Source organism: Mastigoproctus giganteus, chromosome 4 (genome assembly GCF_048544385.1).
Source record: "Mastigoproctus giganteus isolate SK-2022 chromosome 4, ASM4854438v1, whole genome shotgun sequence".
NCBI classification, from domain to species: Eukaryota; Metazoa; Arthropoda; class Arachnida; order Uropygi; family Thelyphonidae; genus Mastigoproctus; species Mastigoproctus giganteus.
In genome coordinates, this window is record NC_143578.1 from 93,192,075 (window position 1) to 93,213,655 (window position 21,581).

The window sequence follows — 21,581 nt, forward strand, 5'->3', positions numbered from 1 at the left end:
TTGAACTAGATCTTAGTTAGATTTACTAAAACTTTTAATTCTAAAAAATTAATAATTTCATAATAATAACCATTAGTTACTGTCTTTGCAGTCACTGAAGGCATAGTAAGAAAATACTATGAATCGTTTGACCTCATTACGTACGTATTTCCAATTAGGAAATAAACAGAATAATACCAATGTAGGCTTTAAGGTGTTTTATTATCTTCAAATAATAATAAACTTCTACAGATAAAAATAGGAAGAGACAAAACCTCACAGCTCGTGGGGTTTTGTCTATGATATACAGGAATTTTGCCAGAAAGGATAAGGAGGTGAAATATATGTATAAACATATGTTGTATAAAGGCAATGTTAGGAGTTACTTTGAATACAGGTCGGAAAGCCTCATTTTAGGAAGGATGAAGAAGTGAATAGCTTCCTCATTTTAACAAGTTCAATAGCTTGTGTAATTCAAAAGGAATGCTGTAACCAAACCAAAATTTTATGATGAAAATTTGCTAGTATCTTGCAAATTTTAATATCATTATATAGTATATGTCACCTTTAAACTTTATATTTGTGTTCACTTCCATAAGGAAAACATGGGAAATCATGAAGAATTCACATAAGTGTTAGGCGTAGCACACGCTTCTTGATTAGTCCGGGGTTCGAACCCGTCACCACCAAATACAGAGGATGCGGAAAGGTCAGGAAATGACCACCGCATATCCTGGAGCAATATGGCCTTAGTTGCTAATGCTGCTAAAAACCAAATAACAATAACAAACATAAGTGTTACTTGGATTATGGGTGTATGTGTAATCCAGTTTGTTTACACTGTGAGAAAGAGAGAGAGAAAACCAATATTGATTGCTAATGATACAGAACGTGTGGTTTTTCCCAACACAGGTAATGTGCATCTTCAAGTGTCCGAGTGTAGGTTGTTGTTGTTGTTGTTTGGTTTTTATGAGCATTAGCAACTAAGGCCATATTGCTCCGGAATATGCGGTGGTCATTCCTTGACCTTTCCGCATCCTCCATATTTGGTGGTGATGGGCTCGAACCCCGGTCTAATCAAGAAGCGTGTGGTACGCACTGCTGCTCCTTCCCACCTGGCTACGGAGACGCCCCGAGTGTAGGAGCTCAATTTGAAAAGAATGATAATAAATGTACTTCAGACATGGGGGGGAGAACTTTTACATTGGAGGATTTAAAAAAAAAAAATAATAATTCACAAGGCACGTGAAACCTCTTTAAATTTCTTGCATGTAATAACAAGATTGCAGAGTTTAATTTTTTCCGCAAGAATAGTTATTCAAACCCTCTTTGGTCCAAGGTCACACCAAGTGAGACATCATTAAATTCCACATCCAGTCCAGTGCGCCAATCAGTTTTTACAATTATGGAATTTTTTGTCCAGTTGTACCTCTGCAGTTATTTTACTACTGTCTACATTTCATATAAACAATCTGAAAAGCTAAATTCATGTTTATCGATTGTTTGTATTCAATTAAGCACATTTGGCTGTTTTTTTTTTTTTTTTTTTTAAATCCTCTTTCAGTTTGATGTAGTGCCAAGAATGTCTGCATTTCCATTTATGAAATTTGTTTTGTTGCTGTACTGACTCAATTATTGTACTGATATTTTTATACTTCATATAAAGAATCTGAAAAACTAAATCTGTGTTTCTGTTCAATTGTTAACAGCAGGCAGTGTTCTCTCTCTCTCTCTCTCTCTCTCTCTCTCTCTCTCTCTCTCTCTCTCTCTCTCTCTCTCTCTCTCTCTCTCTCTCTCTCTCACACAAAGTCTAAATGTCTGAACTGGTGCAATGTCGGTGTTTCCAATTATGAAATTTGTTTTCCTGGTGTACTGCTATTTATTTATACTTCATATAAACAATCTGAAAATCTTAATTGATGTTTATTCAATAGTTAGCATCAGGTGGTTTTTTTTTTTTTTTTTTTTTTGTGTCCTTAAATCCAATGTGAAAACTGTCAGCATTTCCAATTATAAAATCTGTTTTCCTGCTGTATTGCTGTCCATATATACTTCACATAAATGATCTGGAAAACTAAGTGGATGTGTAATTGATGTTTATATACAATTTTTAACAGCAGGTGGAGTTTTTACCCACTCCTTCAGTGTAGAAGTCAGAAAGTAAATTACTCTGTGTTAGAGTGAATTATTTAGTAAAGAGCCTTTCCGATAGTGAAATTGGGAAATAGTTGGATCTTCCTGAAGAAATTGAGGGTAAAAAATAGGAAACTCTTACAAATAAGAATTTCTGACTTTCATATAGTAGGTTTAGGTGTCACTAAATGAACTAAAAGAGATTTTTAGAGTTATTATCAACATGAGACTAAATGAAAAATAATATATTAAGAGATATTGGTCTGAAGAATGGACAGACAGAATTAAATTTTTGAAGAATTTATTTAGCAGGAATAGATTTATGCAGATATTTTGGGTATTACCTCTCTGCCCATCCATAAAAGACAAACAAGGAATTAAAAGTATGGGATTTAAAGTGAAAAACATTGTCAATTATCTGGATGGAAGGTTTTGCAAATACAGTGGATCCTTGTTATTTGGGCCACAGGTTAATCGGGGCAGGAGACTGCAACACCGAAGATCCTATGATTGTCTCCGACCGTACCACGTAGTTCGGTCGGATTTCTGGAGGTCACAACCTTAAAACAATTAAAAACAATTAGCAATCACCTGTTTATTGGGCTTTTCTGTTAGTGAAATCTATCATAAACGGACAGTAAACTCGATCTTACTGAATTTGCGATAATACCGACAGCTGGAATTCTGTGGGTTGTTATGGTGAAATGTGTTTACACTTCCATGAAATCTTCAATCATATAAAAAAATTAATTTTCAGATCTTCTCTTCATTCTTATTTTTAAAGCTTTGTAACTTGTTACTCCGTTCTCACTTGCACGTATTGTGTTACTTGCAATTTGTGTGTGCTGTGTTCTTTGTTATTGATTGCTTATCTTTTTACTGTTTTAAATTTTAACCCCCACCCACAAATGTAGAGTGAACAGAAATGTCAACTAGTTAGTATGTACATATTACAGTACGCATTAATTATTCCAATTATCACGTATATTCTTTCGAATTTCACGTATCATTTAATTTTTTAATTGGTAAGGTAATAAAGGGTAAATTTGTGCTTAATATATTTTTACTATAGCCTGTGGATAATATTCCTCCTATTTTCGCTAATTAGAATCGCTGTTTTAATAGAATTAAAATTCAATTCACAAACGTGATCCCAATGACCGGCACTTACTACACATCGTATAACGGTACTTTACTATGGTGAGTCCATCGTAACATGATTTGATTGTACAGTACAGTGAACTAATTATAAAGGGGGGGGGGTCCATTGTATTTTTAACTATTTACCTGAAACTTCAGATAATTGGGGCAGCCGCTTAATCGGGCCAAAATGCACTAGTCCTGATGTGTCCCAAATAACCGGAATCGACTGTATTTTCTACTAGGAAGAAATATTGCATGAGAGCTTTTACTGTTTTGTCATGCTGTTGTATATACAGGGTCCAGTCACATTATTATGACCACCTACCTAGTATCCAGAATATGCACCTTTTGCAGCATGCACCACAGCCAGCCACCATGGGAGGAACTCAATAAGTCTGCAGAAGGTTGCTACTGGTATCTGTGACCATGCAGACTGCAGTGCACCCAGGAGTTCCTATAGGTTCCTTGGTGGAGAATCCATCCGTCTGATTGTTGGACTAACCATATTTATGATGTGTTTTTTGGTTGCACTTGTCTATATTGCAGCATCCATGGCTTTTTTGCATTTGCTGATTTGCTGGCCATGACAGAAATGTGAATATTTTGTACCCAGTAGGTAGGTAGCAGTTTTACTTATCTGAATATGGTACAATAGTGTTTTAATTATGTTAAATCATTAATAAAATCTTCAGCTGCTACCAAAATATTGATCTGTTGCACAGTTGTATTTGTTGCCATTTATGGAATTTGTGGTCCCATAGATTTTCAATTGGGTTAAGATCTGGGGAATTAAGTGAAGTAATTAAGGGAATTAAGCTTGGAAATCTTCGTCGTGCTCCTCAAACCACTCACGGACAATTCTGGCGACATGGCATGGCACATTGTCTTGCTGATCGTGACTGTGTTCCCTGTGGGCGATCAGGTACACCCGTACATGTTCGGTGACAATCAATTGGTACCATTTGCATTCAGGTTGCCCTCCAGAGGTATCAGCGGACCCAAGCCATGCCATGAAAACATTCCCCAGACCATAGCGCCGACCCCACCAGCCTGCCTTCTGCCAACAGTCTTGTCTGGGTGTCTGTTCTCGGAGGCTTCATGCCTAATACGCCACTGTTCATCCACTTGGAGCAGAAACCGTGACTCATCAGAGAAGACCACTCAGCCGGGGTCCCGTGTCGTTATTGCTGTGCAAACTGACTGTGTTGTTTGCAATGGACGGCTGTCAGCATGGGTGTTGTCATCAAGTGTCTGCTCCGGAGTCCAATGCGCAACAGGGTTCGCTGCACTGTTGTGTTAGAGACCTTTCTGGTGGCCCCACAGTTCATTTGGATGGCCAGTTGAGCAACAGTAGCGCTGCGATCGGTCCTGACTAAACGTTTCAGCTGACGTTCACCTCTGGAATCAGTGGCGCACGGGGCTCCACATTTGCCACATCGGGTCATCAAAACTGTCCCATTTGTCCAGTCTTGATACACTTTCACCACTGCAGCACATGAGCATTTCACAAAGTCCACTGTTTCGGAAATGCTGGCACCCCTGGCTGATGGCCGATAATTATCCCTTTTTCCAGGTCTGATAGGTTGTGTGCTTTGCCCATGACAGAGGCTCTTACTGCATTCACCGATGCCGAATATCAGGCCTTATATGCTTGCGGTGTGTGAACTTGACAGGTGCACTGTAAGATTCACTAGGCCTGTGTGATGTCTGCATTGGGGGGGGGTCATAATATTCTGACTGGATTCTGTATTAGCCCCTGTAAACACAAAAATAAATAATTTTTGAGCATCACATTTCAATTGGTCATTTTTTTGATTCATAGAGCTGGTCTGCATGGGGAAAATAGTGAAAATAATGCTGTGCTGTTTATTATGTAAATTGCATATACCTTCTAAAGAGAGAGAGTAACCATATGTTTAACCCTTGTAATCCATGCAAAAAGGGGGAGTGACACTATAATCTCTTCTAGCACTGCCATTCATTGAGTAAACTTCATAACATAGCACTTAACTGCTCTTGCTAATTACAGCTATGTACACTAGCCATAGAGCCCTTGGACGAACTGCCGAGTAGTTCGTCCAAGGGCCATATTTTTGCTGTTTAACCCTTGTAATCCATGCAAAAAGGGGGGGGAGTGACACTATAATCTCTTCTAGCACTGCCATTCATTGAGTAAACTTCATAACATAGCACTTAACTGCTCTTGCTAATTACAGCTATGTACACTAGCCATAGAGCCCTTGGACGAACTGCCGAGTAGTTTGATATTACTTTAGAGCAGCCAAGCAAGAGCTCAGTGTGGGTGGGTAGGTAGAACTTTAAAAATATGCATTTTGCAGCTTTGTTTGCATGGAATTAAATTCTTTTTTCTATGTGCATAAATTAAGTCCCTATTTATGGAAGAGGTTAACCATGAAAACTGCCTCAGTAGCTTTTCTCTCATTTTTATTAGGCGCCTCTGTAGCCAGGTGGGAAGGAGCAGCAGTGCGTAGCACACGCTTCTTGATTAGACCGGGGTTTGAGCCCATCACCACCAAATACGGAGGATGCGGAAAGGTCAGGGAATGACCACCGTATATCCCGGAGTAATATGGCCTTAGTTGCTAATGCTCCTAAAAACCAAAAAAAAAAAAAAAAACAACAAAACTCTTTTTTATTACTACTTTGCTGAGCCCTGTTAAATGACAAAAGATATAAAACCTCCACATTCAAATTGAACTGGGCTGTCATGCTAAAAATTGTTGTTGGTCCTGTTTCTTTTTTTTTTAATATATGTAAATAATAATTTCCTTTTATGTAGCTACCATTGTTAATGTTTTTAGTTAATAGCAATTTATTTATGCACATAAAGGGAGGGAGCAAAATAAATAAAATAACAGATTTAATTCAAGAACTGAAGAAAAATTTCACCACTGTAAATGAACTCCTTTCAGCTGTACTCAGATGTTGGGTATTTTTCTATCTACTGCTCTTAGATATTCTTAAGTATTGTTGACCACTGGCTTGTGTAGTAACAGCAATTTGTGCTTAACAAAGTTCACTGAAAGCAATAACACAAAAAAAAAAGGAAGAAGGGATATTACTTTTTTTTATCATAAGAATTAAACAACAGATAATAACCAAAAATATAGATACTCTCTCTCTCTCTAAAATTTATACAATTATACATAGCAAACAAAGCAGTGCTTATTTTTATGCATAGCCCGTATTCATTGAACTATATAATGTTGACAAAAATCAAACTTATCAATCTTGTTTTCACTTACAAAAAATTTGCTGAATTTCTGCACAGCACAATTGTTATATTTCTCATATTGACTAAATTAGGTTAGGCATAATGTAAACTCTACATTCACAAATGGCTGTTTTCAGTGAGAATTACAAAAAGTCTGTACAGTGTTAATAATATTGACTAAAAATTTTTCTTCATTAATTAATACTGACATGTTCCAATCTTGTATGTATACCTCAAACCATTTAAATCAAAATGGATGTATTTTGGTTCGTTCAACTGTAAATTAACAAGATTTTACTGTATAGATTCTTAACTAAATAAATTAACATGAAAACTTAACAGCTTAAAAGATAAATTTCTTTTTCCAACTTTAGATTGCATAATATGATCAATTAGATGTGAAAGTTGTTCCTATCATTTATTTTTGACTATCTAAAGTGGCTTGCTTGTAATTTTTGCTTTTTTCAGTTTACCAGTTTTGGAAGGAGGCACCACAGTTTGCAAAAAAATAAATAAATAAAAATGATAAAAGATAAAAATAAATAAATAAATAAAAGTAATAGTAATAAAAGAAAATCACAAAAGTCACTTTATCAGACCGATTTTCGCCAAGGTTGAAGTCATAGCTGAGGCTAAGATTGGCACCACCTGGTGTTGCTCCCAATTACTACCCAAATGGCCCAAAAAGCCAAAGCTGATCCACCATTTTGCTGTATCCCCAATTCACAAAGGGGGATCGAAGGGTGATACGAGTAATTATAGACCAGTTAGTTTAACTTCTGTTCCAGGTAAAATAATGGAGTCACTGGTTAAAGATGCATTGCAGGATCATCTAGACAAGACTGTAGCAATATTCAGATACAGCATGGGTTTGTTAAGGAAAAGTCTTGTCTGACAAATTTGATAGGATATTATGATATGGTTACAAAGGAACTGGATGCAAAAAATAATTTTGATATCATATATTTGGATTTAAGGAAAGCTTTTGACACTGTTGCGCATGAAAGACTATTGTACAAATTGGAGCAGAATGGTATTAAGGGTAAGTTGCTACAATGGATAAAAGTATGGTTAAGTGGGAGAAGACAGAGGGTGGTAATCAATGGGTGCTGCTCTTCTTGGACTAATGTTATTAGTGGAGTCCCACAGGGTTCGGTGTTAGGTCCGCTGTTTTGTATATTTCTCAATGATATTGATGAAGGTATATCAGGCTTAATGTCGAAGTTTGCAGATGATACAAAGGTTGGCAGGGTTGTTAATGACAGTAATGGCAGTGTGCTACTGCAACAGGATCTAGATAATTTGGGCAGATGGGCTAAGAAGTGGCAACTGAAGTTTAACCTTGACAAATGCAAAGTACTGCATATGGGTAGAAATAACCCCAGAGAAATGTACCAGCTGTGTGATACTACACTTAAGGTGGTAGAAAATGAAAAAGACCTGGGAGTAATTGTGCAGTCAGATATGAAGTTTTCTGAGCAATGCAGACAGGCTGCCAGGGCAGGTCATGGGATTTTGTCAATGATATATAGGAATTTTGCTAGCAGGGAAAAGGAGGTGATTATCCCTCTGTATAAGGCAATGGTCAGGCCACGCCTTGAGTACTGCGTACAGGTCTGGAGGCCTCATTTTAGGAAGGATGTAGATTTACTTGAGCATGTACAGAGAAGGGCAACAAGATTGGTGAGGGGAATGAAGGGATCCTCTTACCAAGAGAGGCTTAAGTTCTGCAAATTGCAGTGACTGGAGACTAGGCACCTGCACGGTGATCTGATTGAGGTGTATAAGGCCTTGAATGGATTCAGCACGCTGAATTCTGATGGGATCCTTCCACTTGTTCAGATTACGAACCTAAGGGGGCATAAATTCTAATTAAGAAAGGACAGATGTAGAATAGATGTGCGGAAATTTGCCTTTAGCCAGCGGGTGGTTAATTGCTGGAACAAACTTCTATCTGTCGTTGTGGAAGTTGATAGGTTGAATAAATTTAAGGAGGGAATGGTGTGATTTTTTTTTTTTGGCTGATGCTGCATAAGCTCATACACTTGCTTTCTTGCATCACATGCCACTACTACTACTACCTCCATAGAAGGATGAAGATGACAAGGAGAAATGTTGAACATACTGCATTGAGTGTGGCACAGGATAACTTCATGTATCCGGGCCTTAGGCAGAGGGATTGGTTCAAAAAGTCAGAAGTTAGTGAAGCAACTAGCACCATTCCCTGTATAGCTACCACAGGAAGGGCAAGGCCATCCAGCTCAACCAGCTGGAAGCACTTCCAGCACTACTGTGCTGGGGACCACCCAGGAAGAAAGGAAAAGCCACCGCATGAAGCGTTGGCTTTTCCTTTCTATATCCCCGGAGCAATATGGCCTTAGTTGCTAATGCTCCTAAAAACCAAATAACAACAACAACCTGTTTATAATGAATTGCACTAACAGAGAAGCCCCATAAACCGGAAAGTGCAAACTGTTTTTATTGTTTTATGGCAGTGACTTCCAGAAAAGTGCTTTAGTAAATTGTGAGCTCGCGTGGGGTGATAATAGTCAGTTTTTGCAATATACAAAACAACAAAGGGCCCAACACCAAACCTTGAGGAACTCCCACCAAGAACATTAGCCACAAAGAGCAGTTTTCACTCATTACCATCTTTGTCTTCTCCCACTGAACCATTCTTTTATCCATTGTAGCAAATTGCCTTTAATGCCATACTGCCCCAATCTGTACAGCAGTCTTCCATGTGCAACAGTATCAATAGCTTTCCTAAAATCCAAGTACAGCATACTCTCGATTTACTGGGATCGGATTAACTGGGACACTTCAAGACTACAAATTAAAAAAGAAATCATAAAATTAAAGTAATAATTAGAATAGGTATAAACAGATGTTTTTTGCAAGTCATAAATAAGTGACAAGAAGCAGCGTTATAAGTTATCATTAGGATATTAGTGTGCCTATTATCTTGCAACCCCCACTGTCTTCACACCTGTCGCTCGAAAAAAAAAAAAAAAAAAAAAAGAGAGAAAGAGACCAAATGTTTAGTTTATTTTAGTGTATTGTGTCGATTTGTTGGTTTCTGTTGCACCACAAATGGACAAGTTTTGTTTCGTTATTTATGTCAGGAATGTCGGATTTTTTTAGAAATAGCAAAAATATCGGGCACATGCAAGAGAATTAAACAAAAACTTGAAATTATTCAAAAGTCTGAAAATGGCCCATAAGTTAAATCTCTACAGAACCATTATAATGTGTTGGTGACCAAACCATATATAAAATATAAAAAGGGAAGACATTTTAAAATATAAAAGGAAAGCATTGTATTGAACACGCGAGTAGTACGTGGCAAGTTGTTTCGTTTTTTAACTATCACCATACTTTTTACATAGGTTGCTGAACATTTTTCGATACAGTAAGTCCCCGACTTACGTAGTTCAGACTTACGTTATGTTTTTTATATATATATTTTTTTATATGACTGAAGATTTCAGGAAGGGGACACACATACACATTTCACTACAATAAGGTAAAAACCCACAGAATTCCAGCTATCGGTATTATCGCATATGCAATGAGATCGAGTTTACAACCCGTTTGGCACCTGTGTAGCTAGGTGGGCAGGAGCAGCAGTGCGTAGCACATGCTTCTTGATTAGACCGGGGTTCGAGCCCGTGACCACCAAATACGGAGGATGTGGAAAAGTCAGGGAATGACCACCGCATATCCCCAGAGCAATATGGCCTTAGTTGCTAATGCTCCTAAAAACCAAATAACAAGAACAACAACCTGTTTATAATGAATTGCACTAACAGAAACGCCCCATAAACCAGAAAGTGAAAACTGTTTTTATTGTTTTATGGCAGTGACTTCCAGTAATGTGCTTTAGTAAATTGTGAGCTCGCTTAAGTTCTTTTCAGAAAATTTCATTTTGACCGTTATCATGGTGCCGACTAAGAGAATAAGTGACAGCGGTACTAGTAAATCTATCAAGAAAAGGAAAGCAATTGAGTTTGATCAGAAAATTAAAATAATAAGGATGTATGAAAATGGTAAAACATTAACAAATATTGCGCGGAATTCAGATTTGTCAGTGGCAATGGTGAACACAATAAAGGAGAAAGACAGAATATGAGAAGCGATCGGCACCAACGAGGTCAACTATAATAACCAGGACTACGAAACACAAACCAGTTTTTACAGTACAGTAACATACTTTTTTTCTTCCTTTTATGTTTTCTTTTCTTATGTGCCACTCCGGCTATTCACTGCTGTCACCAGATAAAGTTTTTAATTGGACTAATTAAAAATATTTAACTATTTTTCTTCATTTTTCTGAGGATATTATGTTGTTTTTGTAATTTTGGCATATCACAGAAATATTGGAGCAATATTTTTTTAGTCATTCCTGAGTAACGTAAAGCTTGACTTACGTAAGAAGTTCGGCAATATATCTCTTATGTATGTCGGGAACTTGCTGTATTTTTGGATTAACCGGGAAATCGATTATACAGGAATTTTTTTTTTACCATCTATCCCGGAAAATCGAAAGTCTACTGTATATCATATCAAAATTATTTCTTGCACCCATTTCCTTTGTGACCACATCATAGTATCCAATCAGATTGGTCAGACAAGACTTTCCCTTAACAAACCCATGCTGTGTCTGGATTATTACTGCAGCCTTGTCTAGATGATCCTGCAATGCTTATTACCAGTGACTCCTTTTTTATCCCCAGAACAGAAGTTAAACTAACAAGTCTGTAATTACTCTTCATTCTTTGACCCCCTTTGTGAATTGGAGATATTTTTACACATCTCCAGTCCATGGGGACTTCCCCTAAGTCCACTGATGCTCTCATAATTATGGCTAAGGGTTTGCTTAGTTTCCTTTGCCACCTCCTTATATATAACTGGATAGATCCCATCAACCCCTGGTGCATTTCTTATGTTTAACTTCAACAATTTGTTCCCCACTTTGCTCTCATATTACAAAATCATTTAGCTCCCTGTTGGAGTTTAATAAGCTTCTGTTCTCCACTTCCCTAGAGAATTCCTGATTCATGAATGTAGATGCAAAATACTCATTCAGTTTGGCAGTTATCTGACCAGGATCATCTACAGTAAAATCATCTATATCAAGCGGATCAATCTGATTCATCCCCTTCCTTTTAGAGTTTATATAAGTAAAAAAGTCTTTGCTGTTTGTTGTTGAGGTATGTTATGTTGTTGTTATTTTGGTTTTTAGGAGCATTAGCAACTGAGCCCGTGACCACCAAATACAGAGGATGTGGAAAAGTCAGGAAATGACCACCGCATATCCCCGGAGCAATATGGCCTTAATCAAGAAGCGTGTGCTACGCACTGCTGCTCCTGCCCACCTGGCTACACAGGTGCCAAACGGGTTGTAAACTCGATCTTATTGCATTTGCGATAATACCAATGGCTGGAATTCTGTGGGTTTTTACCTTATTGTAGTGAAATGTGTGTGTGTTTCCCCTTCCTGAAATAACGAAACAAAACTTGTCCATTTGTGGTGCGACAGAAACCAACAAATCGACACAATACACTAAAATAAACTAAACATTTGGTCTCTTTTTTTTTTTTTTTTTTTTTTTTTTTCGAGCAACAGGTGTGAAGACAGTGGGGGTTGCAAGATAATAGGTACACTAATATCCTAATGATGACTTATAACACTGCTTCTTGTCACTTATTTATGACTTGCAAAAAAAATCTGTTTATACCTATTCTAATTATTACTTTAATTTTATGATTTCTTTTTTAATTTGTAGTCTTGAAGTGTCCCAGTTAATCCGATCCCAGTAAATCGAGAGTATGCTGTACTTGGATTTTAGGAAAGCTATTGATACTGTTGCACATGGAAGACTGCTGTACAGATTGGGGTAGTATGGTATTAAGGGCAATTTGCTACAATGGATAAAAGAATGGTTCAGTGGGAGAAGACAAAGATGGTAATGAGTGAAAACTGCTCTTTGTGGCTAATGTTCTTGGTGGGAGTCGCTCAAGGTTCGGTGTTGGGCCCTTTTTTGTTTTGTATATTTATTAGTGATATCGATGAAGATATATTAGTCTTAATGTCAAAGTTTGCAGATGATACAAAGGTTGGTAAGGTTGTTAATGACAGTAATGACTGTATGCTACTACAATAGGATCTGGAAAAGTTGGGCAGATGGGCTGAGAAGTGGCAAGTGAAGTTTAACATTGACAAATGCAAAGTACTGCATATGGGTAGCTGTAACCCCTGAGAAATGTACCAGCTGTGTGGTGTTACACTCAGGGTAGTGGAGAATGAAAGAGACCTGGAGTAATTGTGCAGTCAAATATGAAGTTTTCTGAGCAGTACAGACAGGCTGCCAGAGCAGCCCATGGGGTCTTGTCAATGATATACAGGAATTTTGCTAGCAGGGATAAGGAGGTCATTATTCCCATATATAAGGCAATGGTTAGGCCACACCTTAAGTACTGCATACAGGTCTGGAAGCCTCATTTTAGGAAGGATGTAGAGTTGGTAGAAGGAGTAAGAGAAGGGCAACAAGACTGGTAAAAGGCACAAAGAGGTGATCTTATGAAGAAACGCTTAAGTTCTGCAAAATGCACTGTCCGGAAACTAGGCACCTGCGAGTTTGTCTGATTGAGGTGTATAAGGCCTTGAATGGATTGAGCAGGCTCAATGCTGATTGGATTCTTCCTCTTACTCAGATTATAAACTTGAAGGGGCATAAACTGAAATTGAGAAAAGGCAGTTGTCAAATAGATGTGCAGAAATTTGCCTTTAGCCAACAGGTAGTTGATTGCTGTTACAAACTTCCATCTGTCGTTGTTGAAGTTGATGGCTTAAATAAATTCAAGGAAGAAGAGGACAAATGTTTGGAGTGTATGGATGGGTGAAATAGGAAAGATATTTAATTAATTAATTAATTTTTTTTTTGCTGATGCTCTATAAGCTTGCTTTCTTGCATCATATGCCTCCACTAATGCTAACAACCAAGTAACGCTAGTTGCCATCTACCTAGCCATTTAATGTGTCACTGTAGTAGCTATCAGGTTTCTCACCAGAGACCAACAGAAAACAAGATATGAAGACTAGGAAACACTAGCTTAGGGAAGATAAGCCACCTAATCCAAGCTGGTTGTTTTCCTATCTTCAAGTTCATCCTCAAAAAAGATGACATCTACAGCAAATACGAGATCTATAATCAGAATATTGAAGAATGTCTGGACACCCTCGTGCAGAATCTTGTTGCACTTGTTTCCATACAATTTGTATGGAAACAAAAAATACATAGATTAAATGTAGCTTTAATGCAATATTGTTAGCTTTAGACAGTCTGTGCATACTTTGCTTGTATTGTTATGTAAAATTTGTGAATGTGTTGTCATTTACAAAGAGATCCATATATGGAGAGAGAAAAGCTACTTAAAAAAAGTATATTGGGAGAAGAGCAGTAACTATTGTATAGTTGTAATTAAACTAAACGGCTAAATTTTGAGAACATAAAAGTAGAGTTTTATTAAGTGCTTTGTAACGTTATAATTTTTAGTAATTAATTAATAAGGAGATAATTGTATTTACCCTTTACCTCCATTAATCACAGGAAAAGAAGAAAAAATGCAAATTAATTTTAAGGAAAAAATAGAATGAAGTGTGATGTGAACAGGCCTCTTCTACACTACAAAAATCACCATAAATGAAAGTATATTTTCTCATTAATTGACACTCAATTGACAAGAAAAATGCAGATTGCTACCAAATTTTAAACATACATTCTGTTGGCATAGATGGTTCTAAGTTCTGTTCTGATTTCATAGCATTCCCTACAGAAATATTACTATAAATTGGGAACAGGAGCCCACATCCATTTCATAATTTCAGTGCTTGCTTAGAATACTTTAGAAATCTTTGTAACAAATTTTCATACCAACAGTTTGACTTATTTTGTTATAAATCATGAATTATTACTATTTGCTGCTTGAAGTGTAATGCACTGCACACGTTAATTAACTTGTTTTCAGTAGTGCACTGCATATAAAGTATATTAGGTTTAAATTGCATTTTTACCCATTATATTACAATTACATTTTTATCACTGAAAAGTGATAAAAATGTAATTGTAACCAGGCTCATGTATCTTGTAATGAAATAGTCATAAGTTGAGCTGATATTATCTGCATTCATAGCATGAAAACAACACGTGTCAGGGGGGAAAAAATGAGAACACATTTGAAATCAGTGTGCAACACTAATTTAGAAAAGTGTATTTATATCTTTGACGGGGGGAGTTTCTAATTAATTAAAGGATTTTTTGCGTGATTGCTTTCATGATTTGAGAAAGAATTGATAATGCCACACTAACGTATTCCTTGATAAATTAAATTGTTTTATTGAAATTTTTCAGTTAAATTGAAAATGCTAATATCAACACATATATAGCTTAGGCATTGTCATGGGAATACAGCAGGCTCTCGTTATAATGCAGGTTCGCTTTAAGCTGATTCGCTATAACGCTGTTCTTATATTATAACCTGTATCTGACTATAATGCTGTCACAAATCATTATAACCCTCTTTTACAGATTGCATTTTTGGCATATTTAACGAAATCGTTTCATTTGAAGGAGCCGATAGCTTGAAAATGAATAGCAAAACAGCATTAAAACGTTTCCCATACTTAGTGAAATTTTCTCGCACGCTAATTTAATTGTAGTACAGTGACTTGTTACGTAGTTCCTAGATCAACATTTTAAAAAATGATCAAGTATATTTCTTGATCATTAATGTAAATCTTGTAATATTTACGTTATATGCATTTATCCAAAGTCTATTCATCACTCAGTACAGTATTAGACCTCGTGCATAACAGACAGTTTACTCAAACATTGTATCATAATTAATGCGACCAACGTAGTTACATTTTCAAAGAGTTAATAATGGCCGATAAGAATGAAAAAGCAACAATGTCTGGATGCAGTACAAAGACTATAAATGTAAGAAAAAGACTGGATTTCAAAATTAAATTAGGTGTTTTGATGCGAATCGATTCCGATCAACAACAAGCGGATGTGTGCCATAATTTAGGGCTGACAAATTTAACTGTAAGAACAATTATAATAAATAAAGAATTAATTTTAGCAGTGGGAAAGACAGCTGTTCCACTGCAAGCAACTAGGGCTAGGCTGGTTATTAGGATTAAAATGGAGAGACTTTAACTAATTTTATTGAAGATAATATCCGATGCTGAATTCAGTTAAGTTAAATATTATTAAAAAAAAAAAAAAAAAAAAAAATGTGGAACCATTTAAAACTAGTAAGGGCTGGTTGAATAGATTTAAAATCCAGGGAGAAGCTGCAAGTGCAGATCAAGGAGCCGAAACTTTCAAATTGAAGAGGGGTATTATGTGTTATACTTCTCAACAAGTTTTTAAAATAGATGATGTAGGACCTCTTTTGGAAACGAATGCCTAAAAGAAGTTTCATATTGAAAGAAGAAAAAAATATGCCAGGTTTCAAAGCGGGCGAAGGATCGGTTGACTTTATTGTTGGGTGGTAATGCTGTGGGGGATTTAAAATTAAAACCCTTTTTAGTTTACCAGGAAGAGGGCCAAAGTACAACCCAAAATCGACACATTTTTCATGATTAAATTCATCAATTAAATTAAATCAATTAAAATCAATTTAGATCAATTAAATTCATGATTTTAATTAGAATTTTAAATTTAATTTTGATATGTAAGTAGTTACCACATAATTATATATGCATGTAATTCAGAATATTTTATATGTACAAATATTTGAATATTAAATATTTTGACCGACATTTGTGCATCTTTTCACTACCATTTATTATTGATTAGGAATTATCCTATGGCACTGACCGCAACTCACAAATACATATGTTACCTTATGGGAATGCGGTGCTCGCTTAGTGATTGTTGTGTGTTGAAGTATTGAGGTGTTTCCATTTTAATTGCAACATTTCAATAGAAACAACTTAATATATCATGTGATATGTTAGTGTGGTGTTATTAATTCTTCCTCAAAAAAGTTTAGATTTTGTTGACAAGTGTAATCAAAAGAAGACTGCCTTATGGATAAGTAATAGTAAAGTAAATACTGATTTCAGAATTATTGGCTTCAAAAGAAATGATTAATGTATCATTAAGATTTTTATCCAGTTAATCTGTAACTTTTTTAAATTTATTTAGGTATTGCACTCATGCATCCTTTTTTTACCCGCCCAACGTTTGCCAGTGAACAGCTTGTGCACACAGATATATGGCATCTGGAAAACAGGCCAGAATTCCAAAATGTTTATCAGGCCATTACAAGGTATGTGTGTATATATGTATAATCAAGAAACATGTTATAAAAACTAATGAAGGAAAAGTATACTAACACGAAGTTATGGGAGTAGAGATTATCATATGATCACCTTCGTGCTGCAATAAAACTATTGTTGTTCATCTAACACCAGATTAAATTAGTTTAGCTGATTTTCAGTTTATTATAGGGAAAACAGGTATGAGGAGGTAGGGGATGTTTATACTCTCTGAGGCAGCTTTATGTCAAGTAGAATGTTAATTTCATTGTTATAGCAGTTTCACATATGTATGCATTCAGCACTTAGGTAAAGGTGGAGATACACATTTTTTATAGTGGTGTGCATCCTTGTGAACAGCCAGAAATGCTACATAACTATGGTTAGCCAGATTGAGTTAATAAAACTCAAGTAATACACTTTAATACACACATGTGTTGTGAACTTGCTGCTTTTTTATATATAATTGGATAGATTCCATCAGCCCTGTGTACTTTGTTCACTTTTAGCTGCAGCAAAAATTTTTTCTTCTAGCTTCCTATCAGTTATAAAGTCATTTAACTCCTAATTAAGTCAGCCAACTCAGTTTCTAAAATCTTTGTGCGTGTATGTGCAAAATATTTATTCACATTGTCAGTAACTCGTATAGGATTATCAGTGGATATGTCATTCATGTCAAGTGGGATATGATTCATCTTTCTTTCTTCTAGCATTAAACACGTGCAAAGAATTTCTTGCTGCTTTTCCTTGCACCATTAACTAAAAATTCCTCATCTTCATTAGCATTCCTGACGTCTTGAGTAACTTGATTACAAACTGGTTTGAACTTAACATAGGATTCTGTGTTCCTTTACAATTTATAATTACCTCATTCATTTTTGTTCTCTTTACTAAATTTATCAGTTCATCTGATATCCATTTTGTTCTAAGCTTTGAACAATATCCCTTAGTTTATGTAAAGTGTATATGAACTAAGCAGTATCATTCAAAATGTATATATTCAGTAATCTCTATGATTCCCATTTGACATATGCATTTTTTAACATTAGTTGGTCCACTGAAAAGAGCTTAAAAAATGATTGAGCCCATTAAAATCACCTTTGTAAAAACAAATACCCCTCTCTTTATCTTTGACAGTGGTTATTTTTTTTTTGAATAAATCCCACATCATACACTATGATTAGTACCACCTACAGGTTTCCTGCTGGAAGATTTTTAATACATAGTGAATCACTGCTGATAACTAGGTCAAGAATATTGTTTTCTCTTGTTGCTTCTCTAACATGTTGATGTAGAAACCAGCTACCCAGCAAATTGAAAAATTGTTTTGCTACTGAGGGAGTTTCCAATTCGTGAGTTCCTGTTCATATCTGGGAAGTTAAAAACTTCTGATAAGAACACATTCTGTTTTGCCAGCCCACTCTATTTGTCTGTATTTCATTTGTTCATTGTATACCCGTCACAGTCATATATTTCTGCGTTCATTTTTTTTTTTTTTCCCTCTCTCTCCCCTAGTTATGCCACAGCAGACTGACTCAATATTTCACTAGCAATTTGTGTCTATTGATTGCATTGTTTTTATTTTGTATGCTTCTTAACCAAAAGTGTAACCCCTTTCCTTATTTCTCTCCTCTTTATACAGGTTGTAATCACTTTATTCAGATTCTTCTCCACCCCATTATCAGTGTTCCATGTTTCTTTAATTTCTTTATTGTTAGCATACGATGACTTCCAACTCAGCATTGATTTATGAATATGAAATATGCATTTCTTTATTATGTGTATACACCTAAACAGGTAAATACGTGGCTGTTTGTTTTTTTTAGTAACTTAAACACAGCCCATGTAATTGCTAGTCCTATGTTTAATACTAGCTTCTTTCCTCATGCTTTTTAGGTTAGTACATGTCCCAATAGAAAGAATACAAGAATTAAATTCTGCCTCGGCTTATGACTGTCATAACACTGTTACTTCTGTATAGCTCCTATTCCAAACTGACAGGTTTTCCCTCCCACTTAATGCTGCCTTGATACCACAGCAAATATTTTAGCACCTGATCACCACATCAGCAGATATTCTATTCAGGTGTATTCCATGTCGGTAAGATAGTCCCTGTGTCCTAACAATCATTGGTCATCCTGAGAAAGTTCTAACCTACGAGCCATGCACATTCTTTTGAGTTCCAAGTTGATTTATGAGGCTTTCTTATCAAAACTTCCTCCATTTTGTGTTTTGGCAAAATTCCAGACACCTTCAAATTCATCTCTAATGCACATCTTTTCTCTATGTCACCTCATATCTGTTAAATGAAGCCTCATAGTCTATGCTTAACATTATTACTATCAACACATACAAAAAATCATTGCCAACTCTTGTCTTATGAAGACATAACTTGGTCCTGTTCCACCTATCTTTATTGCATAAAATATTTCCCTTTTCCAATAATCACCAATAATATGTACCTTCTGTGGGATGAGTGCATCTGCTCGCAATGATCTCACCCTGCAGCAAGATGTATGAGAGTAAGTATATGATCATTTTTAGCTTTAAACAAATTATCTGAAATGCATGTTGCACGACTACTGTAGACAGGAAGAAAATCCTTTTCTGTGAAATTCTGAAAAACTTGATAATGGAGACATGTGAAACTAACAAGGAAAGGGCACAGACAACAAGCCTGTGTTCAGTTTGAGTTACTGCAGCTTGTATTTTAAGAAATGCCTCAAAAGTGTAAGGGTGATATTGGCATATGGATCCTCTCAGATCCATATGCCAAAGTTTGAAATTTTGCACTACAATGCTTCTCCTTTTTTGTTATAAATATCAATTGCTTATGGACAATTATTATTATTATTATAAAAAAAACTTGTTATTGTTATTTATTTATTATTTATTTATTATTTATTTTTTTTTTTTTTGTGGCGGTACAGCAAAAGCTTGGGGCACAACAAGGCTCATGCTAAGTGATCGACTCAGTGTTCTTTTTTTATTTATTTATTTATTTTTGTTAATGGAGTTTGCTTCCTCACATCATTTGGCCTGATTAATATTAATAATAACCATTAGTATTGGAACGTGATCCAAAGAAAGTATAAGAATCTATTTCTTATTTCTCTCTCTCTCTCTCTCTCTCTCTCTCTCTCTCTCTCTCTCTCTCTCTCTCTCTCTCTGTGTGTGTGTGTGTGTGTGTGTGTGTGTGTGTGTGTGTGTGTGTGTGTGTGTGTGTGTGTGTGTGTGTGTGTGTGTGTGTGTGTGTGTGTGTGTGTGTGTGTGTGTGTGTGCGCGTGCGTGCGTGCGTGCGTGCGTGCGCGTGCGTGCGTGCGCGTGCGTGCGTGCGTGCGTGCGTGTGCAGAACTGTCTGTAGGTGGGTTAGTTATTAGTTTGAATTTTTGCTTGACCTCAGAAGTGAATAGGCTGCATAGTATACTCCTGTAAATGTTGTTATTATTACTTATGTTTAATCATCCAGTGCACTGCCTCTCAAACTTTTCTCTTACAGTGACAAATTGTGCTCATATGGAAAATAATTTGGCATCCCACCATTTCTGTTCCTTACTTTAATTTGATGGCAAGTGCAACAGTATGCAGCTTCCTTTGCTTTCAGCTGTGCGTGTGAGGGTTGTGCTATGAGTTATTAGTTTTCAAAGAGAGAGAGAGAGAGTGTTTCCAGAGCTAATGAACAACAGTGTATGAGGCACAAGAAGAAATGAATGTTATATCTGATGAGGAGCGGTACGAGAGTAATGCCTTCTATTTTTTCCTCCAAAAATTTAATTCCTACAACTATTCCTTTTACATCAATTAATCCTCAATCATTAATAAACACACTGTTATTTTTCCACGAAGCTACCACCATTTTCTATGCATTTCCGCTATCTTTGAGTCAGATGCTATATTCCAATACTGTAAAAGTCCTTACTTTTGCTCTGGAGGGCTTCGCGAACACTGCGTCGTTGAGCTGGTCGTTGTCTGCAAAATGGGTTGCACGGAGTGCATCCTTCAGCGGGCTGAAGAGGTGATAGTCGGAAGGTGCGAGATCTGGGCTATGAGAGGAGTGAGGAAGAACAGTGCACCCCAGTGTCCAGTTTTGCAGTGGCCTCCATTGTGTGCAGACTGGTGTGGGGGGGGGGTTGTGTGTTGTCATGGAGAAGAACCTCATTAAGGTTTTTGTGTGGTCGAACTCTACAGATGCAAGCTTTCAACATTTCCACATCGATCTGAGTTGATTGTGGTGCCATGCTCCAAGAGGTCCAGCAGCAAAACCACATCATTGTCTCAAAACACTGTTGCCATGATTTTACCGACAGAAGGCTGTCTTTTGAACTTCTTCTTGTGCGGTGAATTTTGATGATGTGACTCCAAAGACTGTATCTTCATTTCAGAGTCATAATAGTGGACGCAGGTTTCGTCACCTGTGACTATGTATGAAAGAAAAACTTCTTCACTCTTGTAGTCCTGGAGAAGTTCCTTACAGATAATTTTTCCAAGCATATTTGTCAGCATATTCGGGACCCAACGGGTGCAAACCTTGTTGTAGCCTTTATGATGGTTATCACATCAGGTTTCACTATAACTACTGCATTGCACAATTCCCGTGTTGTGATGCAGCAGTCTTCTTTGATCAGCATGTTAATCCAGCTCTTGTTGTCTGTTGTCACTGGCATTACTGGCCTGCCACTTCTGTCACTTTCTCCACTCTTAAAGTGTCTTACCCAACATCTAACTGTGCTAACATCTACAGTATTGTCACCATAAACA

At 36.5% G+C, this 21,581-nt stretch overlaps 1 protein-coding gene across 3 annotated transcripts in view; it reads left to right on the plus strand.

Annotated features, from left to right (window-relative positions):
- The window catches only part of LOC150086917 (VWFA and cache domain-containing protein 1), a 464,860-nt gene that overhangs the window by 197,389 nt on the left and 245,890 nt on the right, over positions 1–21,581 (plus strand). For all 3 annotated transcript variants that reach the window (XM_090372820.1, XM_090372822.1, XM_090372821.1), the window contains exon 13: positions 16,711–16,834. In XM_090372820.1, the coding sequence (XP_090228946.1) occupies positions 16,711–16,834 (124 nt within the window). The remainder of the gene's footprint in view (positions 1–16,710; positions 16,835–21,581) is intronic.